The following is a 22970-nucleotide window of genomic DNA, read 5'->3' as shown; positions in this document are numbered from 1 at the left end:
AATGATTTCTTGCTGCATTCTTCCATTAAAATACAAGTTAAAGTAATTATTAAACCTGATTACACAGTACAAACTCTGTCTTGCGGCAAGAAAAATCTGAATAGCTGGCTTATAAACATCTACTGTGTGTCTTGTTAGCAATATCTTCAGATTGGTCTTTTTGTGTGTTTGCTTTTCCAGTTTAACTGTAGAAGTTCTAAGAACAAAAGGTCCATGTGTTGTAGAAGAAAATGATCCCATCTTTGAGCGTGGCTCTACAACTACATATTCCAGCTTCAGGAAAAGTTTTTACACGAAACCATGGTCAAATAAGGGTGAGTATGTTTTTGGTTTCAGGTTTTGAGTCTGCAGAAGAATCTTGGTTATCCATCTGTGCTTTGTACTCAATAAATTTTATTTCCAGTGGAGTAAATGGATCTGCTTATGTGTGATGTAGTCTCAACCCTCCAAACACTTGCAACAAGCAGAGCCGTGATGTTTACTGTGAAAGTCAGCATTTTTAAAAAATTCAGTGCCTTATGATACACAGGCTACCTGTGAATTTTTTGTCATGGATGCTTAGATGCTGTGGAAATGCTAGTCTGCCTTATCAAAAGTGTAATTTTGGATTCTGGTGTCCAGATATTTGTGCTCTATATGGAACATTTCTTAAAAGCTTCTTTACTTGGTTCTTCCAGCATGGGCAGGAATAACTTCTATAAGCCATCTCTATGTAGGCTGATTTCAATGCATGTGGACAGCTGTGTTTTTATGAGTGGGTGATTGGTTTTTTTTGTTACGCCTGCTGTGAATTGATTATTATCTCTAAGCTGACAACACTGCAATACTTTTTACAATTGGAAATGTTTTTTTACAACCTTAGAGGGAAGAATTAGCTTCAAAATTCACTGTGCTGCTTTTGGAATGCACTCTTTTCCTGTCAACAAATAATGATGGAGATGGTATTTTTACACAGGCATTTTTCTGATTTCTGTATGTCCTTGTGTTCGTAATAAAAGTGAACATTGGCAATTTGGAGGTGGTTAAGTTTGATTTATTAGCTTACAAAAGGTATTTCACATTCTGCAGTTTTATATTAGATTAGACAGTTCTCTCTGTTGATAGTTCGTTCAGCAAATGTTATTAGAGGTACTTAGGTGAAATAACACACATACTCCAGCCTAGCTGAACTTTTGCAGACACAGTAGATAACCTTAAAGTTATTTATCTCATTGCATTAAGTTTGAAAGGTGTTTTTATTTTAGATACAAGAAGGATGGTTAGTTAAATAGTTAAGTGTGCGTAATTTTTTTTTCCCCTTCGCTTCCAGAAACAGACATGTTCTTTTTAGCTATCAGTATGGTAGGAACAGACTTCTCCTTGATTGGACGGCTGTTTCCTCATAGAGCCAGAGCAGAAATTAAGGTAAAAATCTAAGCACTGTGTGAAGCAATTAAAATCTGTTTTCACTTTTCTGTTTCTCATTTGCTATTCCTCTGCTTCCTCTGTTAGTGTTGATAATTTTGATGCTAACTGGTCCTGTAGCAATACTTTTTTAATAGCTTTCCAAGAGGTAGTAAGTATGTGAAACATGCTGGGTTGAATTCTGCATAACATATCTAGTAAATCTGTCATAGCTCAACACAGTTTGTCTTTATTTTATTTTAATTGAAGAATGCTGTTAAGCAGAGAATCATAGAATGGTTAGAGTTGGAAGGGACCTCAAAGATCACCTAGTTCCAGCCCCCCTGCCATGGGCAGGGACACCTCCCACTAGACCAGGTTGCTCAAAGCCCCATCCAGCCTGGCCTTGGAAAGCTTCCAGGGATGGGACATCCACAACTTCCCTGGGCAACCTGTTGTGGTGCCTCACCACCCTTACAGTAAAGAATTCCTTCCTAATATCTAAATCTGCCTTCTTTCAGTTTAAAACCATTACCCCCTCGTCCTATCATTACACTCCCTGATAAAGAGTCCCTCCCCATCTTTCCTGCAGGCCCCCTTTAGGTACTGAAAGGCTGCTATAAGGTCTCCCCAGAACCTTCTCCAGGCTGAACAAACCCAACTCTCTCAGCCTGTCTCCAGCCCTTTGATCATCTTCGTGGCCCTCCTCTGGACCCACTCCAACAGGTCTGTGTCCTCTTGTGCTGAGGGCTCCAGAGCTGGACACGGTACTCTAGGTGGGCTGTCACCAGAGCAGAGCAGAGGGGGAGAATCACCTCTCTTGATCTGCTGGCCACGCTTCTTTTGATGCAGCCCAGGATGCACCTGGCCTTCTAGGCTGCAAACACACATTGCTGGCTCGTGTTGAGCTTCTCGTCCACCAACACCCCAAGTCCTTTTCCCTGGGGCTGCCCTCCATCCATTCTCTGCCCAGCCTGTATTTGTGCTTGGGATTGCCATTGTGAGGTTTGCATGGGCCGACCTGTCCAGGTCTGTCTGGATGGCATCCATTCCCTCCGACGTGTCAACCACACCACACAGCTTGGTGTCATTGGCAAACTTGCTGAGGGTGCACTCAATCCGACTGTCGTGTCACTGACAAAGATGTTAAGCAGCACCAGTCTCAGTACCGACCCCTGAGGAATGCCACTTGTCACTGGTCACCACTTGGACACCAGGCCATTGGCCACAACTCTTTGAGTGCCACCATCCAGCCAATTCGTTGTCCACTGAGTGATCCGTCAGTCAAATCCATGTCTCTCCAATTTAGAGACAAGGATGTCTTGTGGGATAGCGTTACACACTTGCACAGTTCCAGGTAGATGACGTCAGTTGCTTTTCCCTTATTGACCAGCACTGTAGCTTCGTCATAGAAGACCACCAAATTTGGCAGGCACGATTTGCCCTTAGTCAAGCTGTGTTGGCTGTCACCAGTCGCCTCCTTAACATCCATAAGTGGATGTTTGGTGAGAGTCTTCTGTGTTGCCTCTTTCACGGTATCCAGCTGGGAAGATACTCAGTATTTCAGACCCTGCTTAGTTTGGAAGTAAGGCCAAAGATGTTGAAAATAATAAAAAATTATGACTGGTGGTATCTATTGGAGACAGATTTTATATTTAAAAATTAAGTACACTCTTGCGTTCTGTGGGTGTGTTTGTAAGTTTTAACAACTTTAGTTGGTAGAAGATTGTGTTGTATTCAAGAAGGTTTATCTTGAACTGCCATTTTCTACAATATATTGTTTAGTTTCTTGCTTACTGAAAAAGGCAACTGTACCTTTGCTTTCAGAACAAGTTCAAACGTGAGGAAAAAGCTAATGGATGGAGGATAGACAAAGCTTTCAGTAAGTAAAGTAAACGTACCCCACCCTACAATGAGTCATTAAATAGTAGTCGTCTTTTTTCATGGTAATTTTTGTCCTTTACCATGCTTGAATTGATTATAAAGAAAAGTTTCTGCTCATAGGTGAGTTCAGAAGCTGGGGTATCTTAGGGTTTTATGACAAACATTGTCCACAGTAAAGATCTTTAGCTTTAATTTCTGGCTTTTCTATATGTCTGATAAATGAGATTAATATAAACTTTCCTTTATGTATATTCAGTTGAAGATTATTCTGATTCATGGGAATTTGTAGCACAGTTACTTATGGTAAACTGCCTTGAGAATCCTTAAAGGCTTTGTGTGTTATTTGAATGGCTATGTAAGTCCTAGAGCAGCATGTTAATACATTATTTGATACTATGGTACAATTCATGTATTTGTCAATTATTAAATTTTCTAAACTACTAAGTACTGTAACCTTTTTACTATTTGTTTTTTAAAACCAAGCTACCATAATCTGTATAGGTGTCAACTCAAGTGTTTATATGTGTTCCTGCTCAAGTGATACAGAAAGTGTTTGCAAAAACAATTATCTGTTTAAATTTATATAATCTTTGCTTTTTAATATCATAACATACACCAATGACTATTTACAAAGCAGAAACTTGGAAAAATTATCAAATTAGAAATCTTTTCTATTTTTTTGCTTTAATCTGATAGAAGAAAAGCGTCCCTTTGATTTTGAATTCTTTGCCCAGCTGCTTGAGAAGGTCTTAGCAGATGAGGAAAAGAGGAAGCAAAAAACTGTTAAAAGCCAGAAGCCAAAGGAAAAGAAGCCATCAAGACCTCGGAAGAAACCAAAAGGTACTTCAAAAGAATGCCTGATTTATTGTTACTGAGCAGTGGTCAGTAATGTGTTGCTAGCAGAGGAAAAATTGTGTAGGGAATCTTTTCCTTCCCTGTTCCAGGCAGGGCAAGAGGGTCTTGGCTTGATAGCATAACTATTTCAGACGTAGTTTACTGATATGTGGGATGGCAATAATTGGTAGCGGCCAGTTTCCTGAGGTGTGTTTTCTCTGGGCAGGAGTGAGAGACCACACTGAGATTAGTGATTTTCCACAGTCTGAAGCACTGATATGGTAGAGGGGATATTCTAATTTAATAGTTGAAAAGTATCTCCATGAGTTGGTAACAAAATTCACTTTTAGAATCCTTGGGCCAAACCCATATTTTTGGCAACCTCTTCTGTAACTTTTAATTTAAATTTTTCTTACGTTTCAAATCCCTTTCTTTTAGGGTTTTCTTAACTATAGGGTTCTTTTCCTCCTTTAATTATTGTTAGACTCCTCAAGGGTGCGACTCTTTGCAGGGATCTTGTAAAAGTTGTCTTCGTTTTCTGATCTATTTAAAATAAAGAATAAAGATTGTGTTTAATTACTATTGATCACCGTAGTGTCTTTTAACTTCATTACCAATAAAAGAACCTTTCACAGATTAAGAATGGTTATACTGACACCACTTCATAAATTCCCTGCTAATTCTGTTGGGTTGTTCACTTATTTGTTCCACAAGAATACATTTTCTTGTAAGTGGTACTGTGGAACAAACAAGCAAACAACCTTTTTAAAGGGGATGCTAGTTAGGAAGCAACATCGATGTTTAATTCTTAAAATTGGCATAGTTGCCGCTTTTCTATAGCCTTGATTTCATATCTGATTAAGTAAGATGTCCCACCTATTAGGACTTATGGATACATATAGACATTCTGTGCGTAGACTTTAATGGTAGATTAAAAGTACTTTACCTTTAAAGTAATGTGAGTATGCATTTCTACTTCTCTGGCATTTTGGATTTCTTAACTATAGGGGAACAAGTTCATTAAGAATAATAAAAAACCAGGGAAAGGTTTGTGGTGGTTGATATTCTGTATAAATACAAGATCAAGACAAAATGTCTTGAAAAGGGGAGAGAGGAGAATTTTAGAAACTCATTAAGCCCAGAAAAGAACTTGATAATTATTAGCTAGATAATAATTTCGCTTTCTTATGTAAATAAGCGTGATTAACTACAGTACATCTATTAATCAAAATTACTTCTCCGTGCCGTACTTTCTGCAACCATCACCTTTTTCTACAGAGATATAATAATTCTTTTCAGCAATAGCAATGCCTATTTTTCCTGTATCCAAAAGTGACTGTGTAACCCACTAAAAAGTAGAGGAACAAGAACATTTACTAAATTGCATCCTAGACTAAATTACATCCTGTATTGACTTTCCCCTGGTGAAGTGTTGTCCCACGTACAGAATGTGTTTTGCATTTAGTGTTGAAGTTAATCTATGCTGAAGCTTTCCTCTTAAGTCACTGACTGACTTCTCATGATCCTGCTCATGTGCCTGGCAGTGTATTGGCAGTGATGTATGAATTCACAAGACATTGCTTGTGGAAATATCTTTGCTATTTATGGCTCCTAATACTCCACCAGTCTATTAACCAGGAACCATATTGTCTCAATAGTAAAAGCTGCCAGCACAGAAGCTGCTAACGATCAAGATAATCTTCAGGAAGCTAGAATTTCTGATGCAGAAATGGAAGCAGATACTGTGATGGCTGAGAAAGAAAATGAAGAATCTTTGGGCATTTCTGACCAGGCAGAAGAACAGGTTGCATTAGAGCCAGGGTTAGCAAAAAAGAAGAGAAAGAAGAAGAGAAAAGATGATCTTGAACAGGAAGTGGAGAATCTTTCAGAAGAAACGTCAGTCCCTTCAAATGTGGTGGAAGAAGATAAATCCTCTAAGAAAAGTAAGAGGCAAAAATGCTCACTGTCAAATGTTCAAATGTCTTAGCATCACAGAATGGTTAGAGTTGGAAGGGACCTTAAAGATCATCTAGTTCCAACCCCTATGCTGTAGGCAGGGACACCTCCCACTAGACCAGGCTGCTCAAAGCCCCATCCAGCCTGGCCTTGAACACTTCCAGGGATGGGGCATCCACAACTTCCCTGGGCAACCTGTGCCAGTGCCTCAACACCCTCATACTGGAACCTTTCTTCCTGATGTTTAATCTAAATCTACCCTCTTCTAGTTTGAAGCCATTAGCCCTCGTCCTATCATTACATGCCCTTATAAGAAGTCCCTCTCCAGCTTTCTTGTAGTCCTCTCCGGCTTTCTTGTAAGTTTCTTTATATAAAATATAAATTTTATTTAAAGACTTTGAAAACTTAAAATTGAGAACTTGGGTTTTGATTTATGTCACTGGACTGCCTTGGGAGCTTGTGGAACGATGCCTTCCAAAATCAGCTTTCATACTAAGTCTAAACATTTTATTTTTGCTGAGAATAGAGCTCATAAATCTTAATACTTAGGCATTTTCTACTGTGATTTTTGTTTTAAATTGAGTCTTTCTTCGCTGTAGCTAGGATGTGAGAATTGGAATTCTAAGATGTTGCCCAGAATGTCCAAATTGATTTAATTCTTATTCGTTAGCAGAAAAAAAAATGGTATGTGATGCAAACGATGGTCATACTACCTGTAGGGAAGAACTGGATAGTGTTATTGAAGGCAAACAAGATGAGACTGCTGTTACAGAGGAAGAGATATCAGCATCCTGTTTATCAGCAGATGACATAATGGAGGGAGAAAGTGATGTCAATTTATGCAGGTAATGTTTACAATGGAAAGCTTAGGCAAAATGAAAAATAGTTTAATGTTTTAGTATTGGTTTTGTTTATTTATGCTTACCATCATGTTAACTGGCACAGAATGGGCAGGATTTTGGTTTCTGAGGACTGTCCTGTGTTTTAGTAAGCTGTTCTTAATTTACAGTCTCAATAAATTCTCTGCCCTGATGCCTGCCCTTGCAGCGTTAATTTACATTAATACTAAAATCCTATCCAAAACAGCTTTCACTTTTTTTAGGGTGTTAATGAACGCTATTGTCTTACCATAATTCCTAATATTTCTCTCAAAGCACTGCTTGGTGATGTTGCTAAGTCATGTTCTATGCACTTACATTTGTTTTTTAGTAAGATGGTTCTTGTGGGAAAGAAAAGTTCTTTGGACTTTATTTGTGCAGAACCTGTGTGGGAGGCAAGCTTTTGGTTTTGGGCATTCTTTTACTACAGAGAAAACGAATGTTTTATTAAACTTGTTATACAAGAAAGTGGTAAATCTAAAAAAGTCATGTTGCTGGTGCTACTTCAGAATTTTGTATCTTAATTATTGTATTTAGCTGTATTGTAATTGTTTGTTATTTAATACATATTCACATAATTTTTATGTGCTTTAATACCTCTTTGGAAGCATATGAAGGAACAGCATTAGTCTTAGAACTCAACATAGATTGTTACAGAAGATCAGGGGAAAAAAAAGCTTCTGCGTACAGTGTTTATATTAGTAAAGTCTGTTTAAAAAAAAAAAAGCTAGTCTAGAATATTCAGATGGGATTTTAACATCTTGTAATAGCATTGCAAAAGTTGTTTTAAAGCTTACATCCTGCAAATATCACTAAAACTTGTCAGAATCTCTGAAACGCATGTAGTTATTTCATGTCAAAATTGCATTAATTTTTCTGTGCAACTTGATCTATCTGTAAACAATAATAGCTTTTTTATTAAAACACACTAATACAATGTTTTTGTGTGCTTTTATTGACTTCAGCTTTGAAGGTAGCAATGATGTTATACTAGAAACGGAATCTGCTAAACTGAGAACCCTAGATATTAGAGATGATACATCACAGGAAAGCCTGATTTCAGAGTTACCTGTTTCAAAGATTAGAAGCAAAGAAAGACAATCTGAAGAAACTAGAGAAACAAAGGTATTTTTATTTCTTATGTAACTCTTACTTCTTAAGATCTTCCTCTTTACTATTAAAAGTGTTTTTGTAAATCAAAGCCAATTTTTGGTTGGTTTTGTGATGTTTTTACTGCTAGGTGGAAAAAAGGCAGCAAGCCTGAGAAGATCACCAAAACTTAAATGCTTTCAATTTGGCTTGCTTTAGTAGGTTGTCTGTTATACTATATTTATTTAGAGAGCATTCTGTGCATGCTTGGCTTACCTCATAGACAATTTAAACAGCTGAACAGTTGAATTATTCAAAAGTGAAGCAGTACAATATCAACAGTAAAATCTTGGAGCGAGATTTTTTGCTGGCGTAGGCTTACTAGCACAATGTTAGAAACTGATTTGAGCAGAATGATCATTGGGTTGTTTGTGCTGCCTCAGAATGGAAACCTGTGTAAACTCTTGTCCACGGGTACTGGCTGCCATGAGGTGTTTCAGGAAAGATGCAAGGAACTGGACCAAGATTGAATGATCTTTCTTCGGGTATGTTCTAATCAGGTCCAGCAGTTTAGAAACTTCATGCGGTTGTGTCTGGCTTCTTTTGAAGCCCTTGATGCATCTCTTACTCATGTCAGCTACTTTTTTGCATCTATCTGTACCTTTGTCATGAATTGCATACTACATCTGAGAGTTCATTCCTTTAATTAGTCACTTAATTTTAAAAGTATATTATTTGGATTTTCAGCCTGATGCCTGATCGTTTGATATGCATTGTACTTCTGTTGTTCTGTTCCCGTTCATCTTTGTGATGTTCCTGTTCATCTTCTCCAAGCTATTCCTGTTTATAATGACAGTTTTTCCTCTCTCCAACAATATTTTTTTTTCAAGCTGAAGAGTTCTAGTCTTACACTTCTCATATAAAGTTCATTCCTCTGATCATCCTTCTATCCTTGCATCATTGTCATCTTTGGAACTTAATCTCATACTGTGTAAAGTCTGATGAACTGAACAGGACGATGTGCTATATACACCAGCCTATCATAGTGGTGTCAGTAGCCTGAGTAGCTAAGCTATCTGTCTGATTAATTATGGCTCTTCGACTTGCAGCATAATAACCTCTAAAACTGGTAATTTCAAAAGACCTTTTATGTCAGTTCTAATTCTCTTGGCCTGCTATGGTTAATTTTCTTTAAAAGTATGTAAACATGATCACTGACCTAAAACTAGAAATGCTCAGCTAACCACTGGCGTGAAACATTATTTTATTAATATTATTAAAGAGACAAATAAAGTAGAGAAATGTTTTTGTGCAGTAGCCTTTTACCATAATTCACTGAATAGGTTCCATAAAATCTTTTCTGTAATTGTGATTAGTTTGCTGTGTTGTCAAATTTTTCTTTTCTTTTTCAGAGTGGTGGTCAGTGCTCTCTAGGAAAATGATTTAAATACTAGACGTGGAAAGTAACGATAGCTGATACTTCCTAAGGAGTGTGTTATCAGCTTCATCTAATTAAAAGACAAAGAAATAGGCTTACGGGAACCTCATGAAGTTCAGCAAGGGGAAGTGCAAAGTCCTGCACGTGGGGAGGAACAACCCCAGGCACCAGTATGTGCTGGGAGACACCCAGGTGGAAAGCAGCTTTGCAGAAAGCAAAGCTGGTCCTGGTGTCCTGGTGGACACCAAATTGAACATGAGCCAACAATATGCCCTGGCTGTAAAAAAAAGGTTAATGGTATCCTGGGCTGCATTAGGAGAAGCATTGCCAGCAGTTTGAGGGAGGTTATCCTACCCTGCCTATTCAGCACTGGTGAGGCCACAGGTGTAGTACTGTGGCCAGTTCTGGGCTCCCTGGTGTAAGAGACATGGACATGCTGGAGATAGCCCATGAAAGGGCCGTGAAGATGGTGAAGGGACTGAAGCATCTTCCCTATTAGGAAAGGCTGAAAAGAGCTGCGACAGTTCAGCCTGGAGAAGAGAAGTCTCAGGGCCATCTCTTCTATCTCTATATAAAATCCTAAAGCGAGGGTACAAAGAGGACGGAGCCAGGCTCTTTGCAGTGGTGCCCAGTGACAGGACAAGAGGCAATGGGCACAAACTGAAACACAGGAGGTTCCCTCTGAACATCAGGAAACAGTTTTTCACGGAGAGGGTGATGGAGCGCTGGCACAGGTTATCCAGAGAGACACTGGAGTCTCCATCCTTGACAATATTCAGAAGTCATCTGGATGCAGTCCTGGGTGACCAGCTCTAGGTGGCCCTGCTTGAGCACAGGGGTTGATCCAAATGACCTCTGGAGGTCCCTTCCAACCTGAATCATTCTCTGAATCTTGTTCTTTTTTCTGCTTTTGTCTACATTACAGCAAAGAGTTCTACCTTTATTGTGTCATTTCTACAATGTTTTTTTTTCCTTACTCAGAAAAAAGACATACATGACTTACATAGACCAGATGAAAAGCAGAGTGCAACAGAAAGTGATTCTCAGTCTGAAAGCACGTAAGTAGAATTATTTTACCTTGCAGTTGTTCTTGAGCTAAACCTATACTTACTTAATTTGGGTATAATTCTGATTTGCCATAGTAGGTTGGACTACATGGTGGACATGGTAACTTTTTTCCATATTTAGTGAAGCTTTTTGATAGAAATTTTGGTCACTAAGGAGCAATGATTTGGCTAAGATTTAAAATGTTATGTGGAAGATTTAACTAAGCTTAGAAAAAAGCTAGCCCCTCTACAGTGAGTAAGAATGAGAAACTTCTCTGAAGATGTTCTGTCATTTCGTGGGTGAACATTGGTTGTGAAAATTGCTCTTCAAATACATCTTGGACCATGTAAGACTTTTAAGTTTCTCTTTGGTAATAACATATACCACCTCTTTTTATATCTTAAGGAAAACTGAAAAGCCAGCAGACAGAGGGAGCTTGCAAAGACCTAAACCCCATTTAGTGAGATCATCTGGAAGGAGAGAAATAGCAACCCAAGAGAAAATGGAGGCTGAGACTTCTCCAAACCTTGTGAATACAGATGATAAGGTTAGAAGGAGGCACGTTGCTTAATATGCTATGGTCTTGATGCTGTATCCATTTTGACCAATGCTGATACTGTGGACCAGCTGCAGTCTAATAAGTAGTATTCTGAGAATTGCCTGTGAGGTATCTGTACACTTGTCCAAGAGTAATATTCATTGCCTCAATTCCAGTGCTCTGAGGAAGACAGTATAAGAAACAGAAATGAAGGCATGGAAGTAGAGAACACGGGTTTGGATACTAAATCTGAGTAAGTATTGAGATTGCTTTTCCAGTCCACTGGAATCAACTGACTATGATTGTTAATTTATCCTATGTAGTGCTATTATAAAAAGACAACAGTAATTGTGAAATTTTAACATAAATCTTAAATTTGACTTTGCTATTTTTTTTATGGTATCAGATGGTACTATTACAGAAGGTATGTACTTCTTTTCTGGGAAGTTGAGGAAAGCATTACTTTATGAAGTACCATCTATGCTTGTAATTTGGGAGGGGGAAGGAAGGGAAGTGAAAACTGTGGCTTTGCTTTCTTCCCACCCTCGGTTTCCAGCTAATGGCTCTGCTGACGCTGGCAGAAACAAGTATTGTATGCAGTCTAGTTAGGTTCTTCCCCTGTGTGATAGCTTCATATCTTTTTAATAGGTAGATAAATGGAGTTTCCACACTCTGTAAGGCTAAACAAAGTTTAGTTTTCTTGTTAAAAAAACTTGCATAAGTTTGTGCAAATCCTTCCAAAGACAACCCAATTCCAGTAAAGATTGCATATTACATAGGCTTGAATATTATGCAGTAAATGTTGCTGTTGTGCATACTTTGTGCAGAGAACATGAAAAGACTGTTACTGCAAAGGCAATAGTTAGAGGATGTCGGCAGAGATTTAAGCCTAATGTTACGAGAGCATCTGGAAGGAAAGAAGAGCCTGGAAAAGATGCAGGAAACGATAAAATGTCCCATCCACAGCCTAAGAGCGAAACTGAAAAGGTATTTAATAGAGTAAGGTAACTGGAGAAAATGTGTTAGCTACAAACGTGCTGGATGCAACAGCAATGTTTATTGTTTCCGAGTATGACCAGGAGTCAGCCATTTGCTTTACCTGCAGTGACATTGTGATATTGCTTAGAGGCCTCAGCTGAGCTGGGAGCTTGTCACACAAACAGTAGATGCCAGTAATCTTTTGTGTCCTGCGGTGAATACAGCTTTAGTTGTTACTTCTAGATTTTACTGCACCTTTCTGGCCATGTGAAATGTACCCTGTAAATGCTTGTGTCTGTCATAAGCAATCCATTTTGTATTCTGTTCTGGACAGTTCCCTGGTCTGTTAGGTAATGCTGTACTTTATAAATGTAAGAGACTTAATGTCTTAATATTCTATTTCTGTTCAGAATACTGATCAAAGTTATAGGTCCAATGCTACCTGTGAAGAAGCTGCAGAGAAAGATGATAAAGTCCTGGAGACAGTGTCTCAGTAAGTATGTGAAAAATGAGAAGACATGGGCTGCTCTCCAGCAATTTGCCATGCCTCTCACTTCTGGTAGTATTACATAGTGTGGTAATTACAGAAAAAAGGAAAAAACAAAACAAAACCAAAAAACAAAAAAGGCACCCTACCCTTCAAAAAAAACCCCAAACCCAAAGCAAAGCAGAACAGTAACAAAAAAACCAAAACCAACCCAAACTTTTTTTTTAAAGGGGGACGGTTGAAGAGGATGGAGAGAGGTAAACTGGGTTTGATAACCTGGCAGAAAAATACTTCAGAAGTTATTTATTTCATTAACGTGTTATGTAGCTTGATGCTCAGTTAAGAAAGCATAGAAGAATCAAGCAGTTGTAATGTGCATCTGATATTCTTACATTAGTGAGATTGTGAAGTTATTTATGTATTTTTATGAATGTTTGTGATTTTTAACCCTTCATTATTTTAGGTCCATCTGCCTCTAGACCAGATAGGAATACAAGAAGAGCACTTAAGGGTCAGAGAAAGGTCTGTCTAGTGTGGTATCCTGCCTCCAGTGGGAAAAGAAAAAGAACAGGGCAAATATAAGTTTAAACTCGTCAGGTACTTGCTCAGTCTCTAGCAGATACACTTCTAACTTTGTTGTTCATGAATTTAGTAATGCATAGCTCCATTTTAGATAAGTGTGTGTTAATAACTGTTTAAAAAAAGAGAAGAAAAAACACCACTTCTCCAAGACTCCTCCCACTTTCAGATGTGGTGTGTACTTATGTATCTTATGTACTTTTCCAGGTCTAATGAAACAGCTGGTTTACAAAAAGATGTCAAACAGAGTGTGCTGAAACCAACACCTCTAAAGAGAGGCAGAGTGCAAAGACCAAAACCAAATCTCGTAAGAAGTGTTGCAAGGCAAAAAGACCTGACAGACGAAAAAGATCCTGAAGAGGAGAAAACAGAAGTTGGAGAAGTAGAAAAAGGTGTCATACAAGATGAAAACAACTATCCATGCCTCAAAAATGTAAGTTTATTGAGCAGTTGCTTAGGCACACTGTTCTGCCAGGTCCTAAGTAGAAGTCTTTAGTAACAAAGATCTAGGTAGATACCACATCATTTGTAAGTATAGCCTTTGCATGCTTCATTATTGTTTCAGAATAAACTGAATTGTTTTAAAATTTCCTCATGCTTGCACTTAGGTTCTCTTTTCCATGGATAGATGGGTTGTCTCTGACTTTGTTATGATTACTTATTGGGATACCAGATCTGAAGAGAGAAGTGCAGAGAAAAAAGGTCTCTTGAAAAAAAACCAAAACAGTTCAGATAGAAAGTAGGTAGAAAAATACCAAACTTTTAAAGTAGCTACTGATACTAGTTGGATGCACAGGAAGCAAGAGAGATCTTTTTGAGTGTTTTTTCTAAGAGATGCTAAAATAAACTTTCTTTCTCCCCTGTTTTTCTAAAAGAGAGGTCAAACAAATCTTTCATCTTAATAGAATGAAACTTTTATTCCTTTTAGGATGTGATGGTTCATGAAGGCACTCAGCCATGCAATGTGATGTTAGAAGGGGGTGTTTCTACAGATTCTGAGATGAACTCAATACATACAAGGGAGTGTTCCCAAGAAAAGTCATCAGAAGCAGAAAGCTATGAAAGTGAAAAGGGATCTTCAGATGTCTTGAAACAGGTTTCAGATTTCAACACAGGGTAAGGTTATTTTTCAAATGAGAGAAGGGAGGGTTCAAAACCATCAATATCTCTAGGTAGCTACACTTCTACATTCAACTCCAGCATTAAATCTAAGTTTTATATCCATAATAAGATGTTTAATCAAGACAACAATAGACTTACACAGACAAAACCCCAAGAGCTCGAAAGCACTAAATTTTTATGCTGTTGGATGTTTAATTTGATCTTTGGACTGTGAGCCCAGTTTTCAAATTAATACGTTTTTCTGATGCTCAGTTCCTTTGGTTGTCTTCTCCATGTTGGTCCTAACAGTGCATCCCTATGTGCTTACATAAATCTGTGAGTTTAGGGTCTGGTTTCCTATTAAAGTCTCCTCTAAAAAACCTCAAACAACTGCATTGTAAATCTATTGGGTAGTTTTAAGCATGACTGGGCAACAAAAGGCATTTGTGAAATGTTTATATTCTTCTCAAAGTGTGACTGGAAGTTGCAGTTATCCTGAAATGGCATCTTTTTTTAACTTATTTTTGCTCACCTATTTATAAGACACACCAGGTTTTTGGTGGTGTTTGATGTGTTTTTATTGTATCTTTTTCACAATGTCAGTAACTTTGTTATTGCTCTGAGAAAGCTAAGGATTTTTATAGTTGGCTATTGTATTGAACAGAGCTACATATAAGTATGTCATGCATGACTTGGAAAACTGCTGTTGTCCCATGCCTTTGATTGTTCTTTTGTTTGTTTTTGTAGGGAGTCTGGTCCTCAGAAGGAAGAGGAGAAAACTGTTGTATCATCAGCTCGGCTACTGAGGGGTCGATTCCAGAGACCAAAGCCAAATTTAAGAATGACAACTAGTAGGAAGGAAGTGCTGGATGTAAATAATAGAGATGTATCACAGAAAGATACAAAAAAGGAAGAAAGTTTGACACAGTGTGACAGTGACTGTAGCATCCTTCCTGATACAGATGTAAGGCTTTTTTTTTCTTTAGTTATATTTGAGCTTTTAGGTTTGTGAAATTAAATACTGATTATTTAAAAAATATGAAGTTAATCTTTTCTTAAGCAATTTTTTCAAAAGCTAAAATTTTCTACATGAAAACTCCTCTGCTTTCCACTTGGTTGTATGTGGGGAGAAAAAGATTCTCTGTTCTGTATCTCTTGTTAGACATCTGTGTCCAGATGTCTTTCTGACCTGAGGTGGCCTTGTAGAGTTGACAGTGAAGAAAGAGAAGCATTAATAGAAGATAGCAAAGAAGAAATGTAGATTTCAAGCTATTTTGTTTAAGATAAAAGAGTATGTGTTTGTCGTGGCAAGACTAGGAAATTGTTAGTGAGCAGTTACAGAGAGGTTTTTGGAGGAAATATTTCAGAGTGATTAGTAGCAGACTTTGTGGACATCATGATGTCTCCTTTTGGTTTAGTATTATGACTTTTTCTGGTTCTCGTGTTTATATTTTTCAGAAAGCAGGAAAGTATGAAGTCTTGAAACCATTGGAATCCTTAGGAGAGAAGTCTTTTGGCTCTCAGGAAGTTTCTGAGAGGCCAAAGTCCCCAAAGACATTTTCAGGATCAGAGGATGGTGAACTCAAGTTTTGTCAACCTGAAATGAACCAAGATGACACCTCAACTACTAATGCAGGGTGAGGGCTTAGCTACTTTTGTTTCTTGACTGTAACAATGAAAGTATTTTAAAGGAAATCGTTGTGCCAATGAATTGCTAACTGGCAAAGAAAATCTAAGAAAAATACTGAACAAAATCGCAGTTCTCATGGTTTTGACACTAGTGATACTAAGATTCTAGTTACTTCTATGCCAAGCATTAAATTAGCAAGCATTCATTTTACAACTGTTTCATTGTCTGAAACACTAGATTCATTTTATGTAAGCAGAGGAATACTAGTTTGCTTATCAGAGAAACCATGTGAAAATTGCTTTAGTTTTATAATAATGAGCAGACAGTAGGTTAAGGCCTCCCGCGAGTTAGTTAACTCTGTTGTGAAAGTAGTTAGGAGACCACTGCTTTGAAATTTTTCCTGAAGCAAAGTTTTGTGTTTGTAGCTTAAACTCAGCAGAACTTCTATGTTTACATGGTTTCTTTTAAAAACTCAGCTGTTTTTTATAGGTAAATGTAATGAACCTGTGTTCGTAAATGACATACTCCTGTATTAAGTTTTGGAATATTTTTTTTTCTGTCTGACTTAGCATTGATAGCAAAAATACCACTGAAGAAGGAAGTAAACAAACACCTCTTCAACCTGTTCAGTTAGTGAGGAGCAGATTCCAGAGGTTCAAGCCAAACTTGGGAAGAGCAGTTGGAAAGAAGGAATTACAAGTATCAGAAAATGAGAGGGACAAAAAGCCTGAAGCAGAGCAGTTGGTATTGCAAAAAGATGAGTCTGCCAATACTGCCACTGTAAGTCTAATAAGAATAAGTGCTTTGCCTTCAAAAGTATGGATCCAAGTTGCAAGTTCTATTTCATGAAGTTAAATTAGAACATTTAAGTTGAATTCCCTGAAGCTGAGACACCATACTAGATGAAAAAAATTCCCAAACCCTGTTCTGGTATGTTGAGGTATTGCAGGTATGAAATCAGTGAAGTCTACAACTTGTACTATTAATGCCTTCTGGAAAATGGGGATCTGATTTTGATTGGATTGCCCAATAGAAAAAAGAATTCTGCACATTTAAGGCAAACTGTAGCATAAAAATGTGGTTTGTATTGCAATGCATAAAAATTAGCACTTTTTTCTCATCTTTCCTTACTTGGATTTGTCAAGTCTGTGTTGAGGAATCTAGTATAGAGTATCAAGGGAAGGCAAAGGATAGCTGTTTTTCTGTGGAAAAGAAAAAAAAGGTCTTACTAATTTGTTAAGCTTTCACTGGCTTTAGCACTACAGTGCCTGACACTCGTCTACACAGGTAAACTGAGTCATTCACCAACACTGTGTATCCCCACAGACGTTTTACTAGGCACTGTAGAAGGTATTGAAATCCTCAAAAGCCATTACCGTATGATGAACTCTGAGTAACCATTTTGCGGGTTGCTCATGGATGTAGGCATGGCTGTGTCAACGTGCCTTAGATCTCAAACATAGCTAAGCTTTGTAAAAGTGATTAATTTTTTGGAGTGGTTATACCTGGTTTTGTTCTTGAAGGTGTTTAGAGTTAGCTTGGAGTACTTGTGTACTGCATTCCCAGAGAGGAGCTCAAGTGCATTGCATCTGTAGTCTCCCTCTCAGTGCCATGATGTCAGCTCATCCCTAGCTGAGATAGTTGCTTGCAGTTCAGCTTTGACTATTCTAGACCTGTGGCCTGTCAACCATGCACTGTGCTGCGCAAATCTGTAGAACCATAGCAGGTCTGATGCTCCTCTGTACTAATAAAGCTGTCACAGACGTGGAGCGCTGAGGGATGTGTTTGAGTGGCTTCTTTGTGCAACCAGTGCCGTAAATACAGAAGTAAAACTAATAAACCCTTCTGAATCTGAGGTTATGTTATAGCGGCTTGGGTGTGTCTGCGCTGTGCTCTGCAGTGTCCAGTTTTCAAAGTTTTTTCCATTTGCCAAAGTATTTTTGTTTCTGTAGTGCTCCGTGTAATAGAGAGTTGATTGAATGCTAAATAGAAAAGTGTTACCCATAATGCTTGGGTGTGTGTAGTATTTAAGAGCCTAACTCTTGGTAGCCCAGGACTATGGAGACTCCTGTTCCTGCTTGCCTATAAATTGAATTATGTGTTTGGGCAGATTACTCGTAGTAAATATAATGTGATTCTTTTCTTGATTCAGATTGGGAAGATAACACAGAGATCTGTAGTTTTATATTCTTTTTATGAAATACACTTCTGTTTTAAAAACTTGCTTGATTATCTTCTTTTTTTTTTTAATTGCAAATTAAAGGGTGAAAATGAAGCCATGTTGTGTCAAGCAGATGTATCGAGCAAAGAGGAACAGGAACAGCAAGAGGCACCTCAGCTGCCCTGTATTTCTGAAAACATATTGTGTGAACAAAGCAGGTGAGGTTAGAGTTTAGCAAAACTGCATTTGAAAAGCTTTCATCTGGTGTGTAATGAGACACCTTTGCAAGTTTCAATTCTTTTGTTCCTTGTTACCTCACTTTCCCCAGTGTTTAATTTTCAGTGCCTACGGGCAGCTTCTTCCCATGCTTTCAGAGCACATTTTTAGTTGAGCTGAACTACTTGTTACTGTTTATCTGGTTGGTACTTGATCTGTATGAGCTCACAGCGCTTTTTGACCAAGCTTTTCTATTATTGGGTTTGTATTTGCATATACAGCAATCACATGCAACATGTAAATTTTGCAAATGTCAGAGATCTGTCTTTTCATTGATCCCAGTGTGCTCTTCTATTTTACTCCTCCTCTTGTTAAAATAAGATCTTAAGCATGTGTTAGACTGCAGATATTTAGATGTTGTTATGGTTAGCAACACAACCTTTTTCTTGGTGTTAAAAAGGCCGTGACAAAGAATTCTTGTTATTCCTTCTCACATGTTATCCATAAATGCCCAAAATGTGAGACATGTATTCGAAAAGATGATTTTCTTGATTTTAAGCAAAACACTATATCAGTCTCTAACCCTCTTATATAAGTGTTGATTCAAAACTTAATGCAGAATTGCTTTTTTTCCCCTTCCAGCTAAAGTCAAGTAACATCTTTGTTTGTTTTGTTTGTTTGCTTTTAATTCACTAGTGCTGAAAAATCCACTTCCCAAGAAGGCAAACTGGGTGCTCTGAAACCAGGACAATTCATAATGAATGGATCTCCAAGAACTAGACCAAACGTAGAAAGGGCACATAGTGAAAAAGAATCTCCAGCGGCACAAAAAATTGCTGCTCCAGTTCAGGAAGAAGCACATAAAAGAGAGAATCTGCCTGTGGCAGAAGAATCTGAGGAACCTCTTTCCTCAAAAGTAAGAATTCTGTTCAGATATTTCTGACTATACTTTCTGATGCTTGGTTCTGCACCAGGTGTTTTTAAGACACTTAAATAAGCTGTTTTAAATGCATAAATTAATTTGGACTAGTCGGAATTACATTCTTGTTTAATATTTTCACGTAATATGAGGTCTTCTAAAATTCTGTTAATGACACATTGATAACATCTAGACTTCTGTTAACAAATCTAAAGACTTCACTTAGACTTCGAAATTTCAGTCATGTTCATCATACATGGATGGTTGCCTGCATGCCATGTTTCAGTTGCTGGGTTTCTTCTGAATTCTTTGGTGGTTGCTCATGAAAGACTCTCTTCATTATAGTATCTGTTTTTATTAGATAAATACCTCTCTAAAGGAACAGTGATGGGTGTCATAAACTACTTCAAAGTTTTTAAGCAAAGTTTTTTCTCAGGTTAACATCTTGCTCATAACTTGCAATGCTTTATTTTACAGGTGATGTATTTTGTGCTAATATTGTTGTTTTTTTTTTTCCTCAAATCTAAGGATGACATGGAAGTATTATTGTTTGTGGGGGATTTGGCCAAGAATGACAATCTAGACATAAATCCAAAAAGTATGAAGTCAGAAACACTCTCTTCCTCTAAAAAATCACGTAACTGCCACAGCAAGGGAGAACAAGAAGAATGTCTATCTACAGATGCTATAGGAAGCACTCAGGGTACCACAGAAAGGTAAATTTCCCTGTTGACAAAGTAAAAAAGCTCTTTAAAAACTTTCTGTATTTGTTCAGTTGTTTTCGTACAGCACTTGCTTTTTGAAGTGTAGGATCTGAGCTGTATTAGTTTTTATATGCTATATGCTGTGGAGGTCACTAGGTGGCATCCTTAGGTAATACAAGAGTTTTTAACGGAATTTTTCTCAAGGCTGTTTTCCTTTTTTAGAAGGTGCTTTGCAGGTGAGAGTAGAAACAAATAATTAAGAGTTTAGCTGTCTGAAATTCTCAATATTACATTTGTAGGATGCAGTGCACTATGAATGTGGACTGTTGAAAGGAAGACTGAGCAGTACCATTCAAACTCACTTATAATTGAGAAGTGGACAGGTAGAGTAACATAAAATGAACTTGCTGTTTTAGATGTATTCTGAGTCTCTTCACTTTTTCCTTCCAGCAGGAGAAGTTCATGCAATGATGTGCAGTGTCCTCGTTCTTTGGTGGAAGGAATGCTTTTTATGTATGTGCAGTATGAGGCAGATAGTGCCATTTATGTGTAACAGTTATGGATTATGTTATAAGCTACCTTTTGCTCAGTCTTAACTGATACAGAGCAGACTCAAATCAATTTACTTTTGCTGTTTTCTAAAATTAGCTTCTGGTTCCCGTCTGTCTCTGAGCCTCTGCTTAAAATCTTTTCCATAACTTACATTGAAATCATATCCCAGAGTCTTTGTGCTAAGAAGAAAAGGGCCTTACCTTATGGTCTTCTTGGCTTCTGTGATGGTGGACTTTCACAGAATCACAGAAAGGTTGATGGTGGAAAGGACTTCCAGAGGTCACCTGGACCAGCCCACCTAGGTGCTCTAGCAGGGCCACCTAGAGCTGGTTGCCTAGGACTGTGTCCAGACAACTTTTGAATATTGCCAAGGATGGAGATTCCACAGTCTCTCTGGATAACCTGTGCCAGTGCTCCATCACCCTCTCCGTGAAAAACTGTTTCCTGATGTTCAGAGGGAACCTCCTGTGTTTCAGTTTGTGCCCATTGCCTCTTGTCCTGTCACTGGGCACCACTGCAAAGACACCTCGAAGGTGTCTTTACACCTTCCTTTCAGGTATTTATATACATTGATGAGATTTCCTCACCCACCCTGACCAAGCCTTCTCTTTCTCCAGGCTGAACTGTCCCAGCTCTTTTCAGGCTTTCCTCATAGGAGAGATGCTTCAGTCCCTTCACCTTTGATAGGCCTTTGCTGGACTCTCTCCAGTATGTCCGTGAGTCTCTTGTGACCAGTTCTGGGCGCTCCAGTACATTAGTCCAGGTGTGGCCTCAGCAGCACTGAATGGGGAGGAGAGGCAACACTACTCCTAATGCATACCAGGATACCATTAACCTTTTTTTACAGCCAGGGCACGTTGTTGGCTCATTTTCACCTTGATGTCCACCCAGGTTCTTTTCTGCAAAGCTGTTTTCTGTCTGGGTGACTCCCAGTATGTACTGGTGTCTGAGGTTGTTCCTCCCCATGTGCAGGACTTTGCACTTCCCTATGCTGAACTTTGTGAGGTACCTGTCAGCCCGTTTCTCCAGCTGGTCCAGGTCCCTGTGGATGGATCAGCCACTCCTCACAGTTCTGTATCATGTGCAAACTTGCTGAGGGTACAGCCTGCCCCATCATCCAGATCATTAATCAAGATGTTGAACAGGATTGGACACAGTATTGACTGTTTACAGTAGGGTGCACTCCTAGTTACTGGCCTCCAATTAGACTTTGTGCCATTGATCACCAGCCTCTGAATCTGGCCATACAATCAGTTTTCAGTGCAGCTCCTTGTCTGCTCATCCAGCGCATGCTTCATCAGCTCCTCTGTAAGGATGTTAGGGGAGATAGTGTTCGAAGTCTTACTGAAGTCAAGGCAGACATTGTCCGCTGCTCTCCCTTCATTTATCAAGCTAGTCATTTCACTGTAAAAGGTTATCAAGTTGGTTCAGTGTGACTTCCCCATGGTGAATCCATGCTGACTGTTCCAAGTCACCTTCTTGTTTTTTATGTGTCTGGAAGTGGTTTCCGGGATTAGTTGTTCCATCACTCTCCCAGGGACTGAGGTGAGGCTGACTGGCCTGTAGTTCTCTGGATCCTCCTTCTTGCCCTTTGCCGAGACATGAGTTTCAAAGACCAGGTTTTCTGTCTTACTGATTTGAATGTGCTTGAATAGATGTAAGAATTTCATCCTATTTAAAAGCAGTAGTACCTTGAGCACTGGAATTAATATAGTGTTCTATGGTTGCTTAACTCTTGGGACCTGTGGTGGTAGAGCTGAAACTTTCTGCTCTACGTGACTTCTTAATGTTGGTGTCCTTCCAAAAGACTTTTCCAAAAGTAATCAGAAAGGTCCACTACTGCAGAAAAGCCAATTATTTCCCTTTCACATTGGTTTTTTTTTCTTCCCTTATTTTTTTAAAACTTCACCAACTAACTAAATAAAAATGCAGAACACTTAAGTTCATTTCTAGCTGGACGTACTAAATATTTGATAGTAAACCAAGCTTGTAGAGTGTATTTTGTACTTCCTGAGAAGTAAAAGTTGAAAAATGTTTTTCTAGGTCCAATGATAAATTAAGTTCTGGAGAAGAAAGTAAACACAGTGGTACAAAACCTTTGCATCAAGCAAGGGAATCCCTCTGGAGGGCAAGGCCAAACCTAGTGGGAGTTACTAGAAAAAGAGATTATCCTGAAGAAGGTGAAAACAGAGAAGAAGACAGTGCTGAGAGCAGAAATGCAGAAGTGTGTTTGGTTTTAGAAAAAACAGGTGTATTGATGGTAAGTGCTGGTCATGCTTTTTGAGCCAATTTATACCTCAGTTCTTGTGTTTAAGTTCTTAGGACCATAGATGGCACAGAAATACAGTCTATGGCTGTGAAAGGTTAATGTGATTTTTTTTTTTTCTTTTTTCTCCCTTTTTCTCCCCCCTTTTTCTCCCCCCTTTTTCTCCCCCCTTTTTCTCCCCCCTTTTTCTCCCCCCTTTTTCTCCCCCCTTTTTCTCCCCCCTTTTTCTCCCCCCTTTTTCTCCCCCCTTTTTCTCCCCCCTTTTTCTCCCCCCTTTTTCTCCCCCCTTTTTCTCCCCCCTTTTTCTCCCCCCTTTTTCTCCCCCCTTTT

General features: G+C 38.5%; 1 protein-coding gene across 6 annotated transcripts in view; it reads left to right on the top strand.

Moving 5' to 3' along the window:
- BDP1 (B double prime 1, subunit of RNA polymerase III transcription initiation factor IIIB) overlaps positions 1-22970 on the top strand; it is a 53320-nt gene that overhangs the window by 8246 nt on the left and 22104 nt on the right. For 4 of the 6 annotated variants that reach the window (XM_063319307.1, XM_063319305.1, XM_063319308.1 and 1 more), the window contains exons 6-26: positions 181-314; positions 1310-1404; positions 3211-3265; positions 3964-4107; positions 5760-6044; positions 6728-6902; positions 7901-8060; positions 10444-10520; positions 10915-11056; positions 11224-11300; positions 11875-12034; positions 12436-12518; positions 13299-13524; positions 14020-14207; positions 14940-15156; positions 15651-15829; positions 16392-16602; positions 18086-18201; positions 18896-19115; positions 19647-19834; positions 22418-22634. In XM_063319307.1, the coding sequence (XP_063175377.1) occupies positions 181-314; positions 1310-1404; positions 3211-3265; positions 3964-4107; positions 5760-6044; positions 6728-6902; positions 7901-8060; positions 10444-10520; positions 10915-11056; positions 11224-11300; positions 11875-12034; positions 12436-12518; positions 13299-13524; positions 14020-14207; positions 14940-15156; positions 15651-15829; positions 16392-16602; positions 18086-18201; positions 18896-19115; positions 19647-19834; positions 22418-22634 (3349 nt within the window). The remainder of the gene's footprint in view (positions 1-180; positions 315-1309; positions 1405-3210; positions 3266-3963; positions 4108-5759; positions 6045-6727; positions 6903-7900; positions 8061-10443; positions 10521-10914; positions 11057-11223; positions 11301-11874; positions 12035-12435; positions 12519-13298; positions 13525-14019; positions 14208-14939; positions 15157-15650; positions 15830-16391; positions 16603-18085; positions 18202-18895; positions 19116-19646; positions 19835-22417; positions 22635-22970) is intronic. The other 2 variants (XM_063319309.1, XM_063319304.1) reach the window with 1 other exon arrangement.

Source organism: Chroicocephalus ridibundus, chromosome Z (assembly GCF_963924245.1).
Source record: "Chroicocephalus ridibundus chromosome Z, bChrRid1.1, whole genome shotgun sequence".
Taxonomy (NCBI): Eukaryota; Metazoa; Chordata; class Aves; order Charadriiformes; family Laridae; genus Chroicocephalus; species Chroicocephalus ridibundus.
The sequence above is the reverse complement of the archived record's forward strand: the minus strand, read 5'-3'. Positions and strand labels throughout refer to the sequence as shown.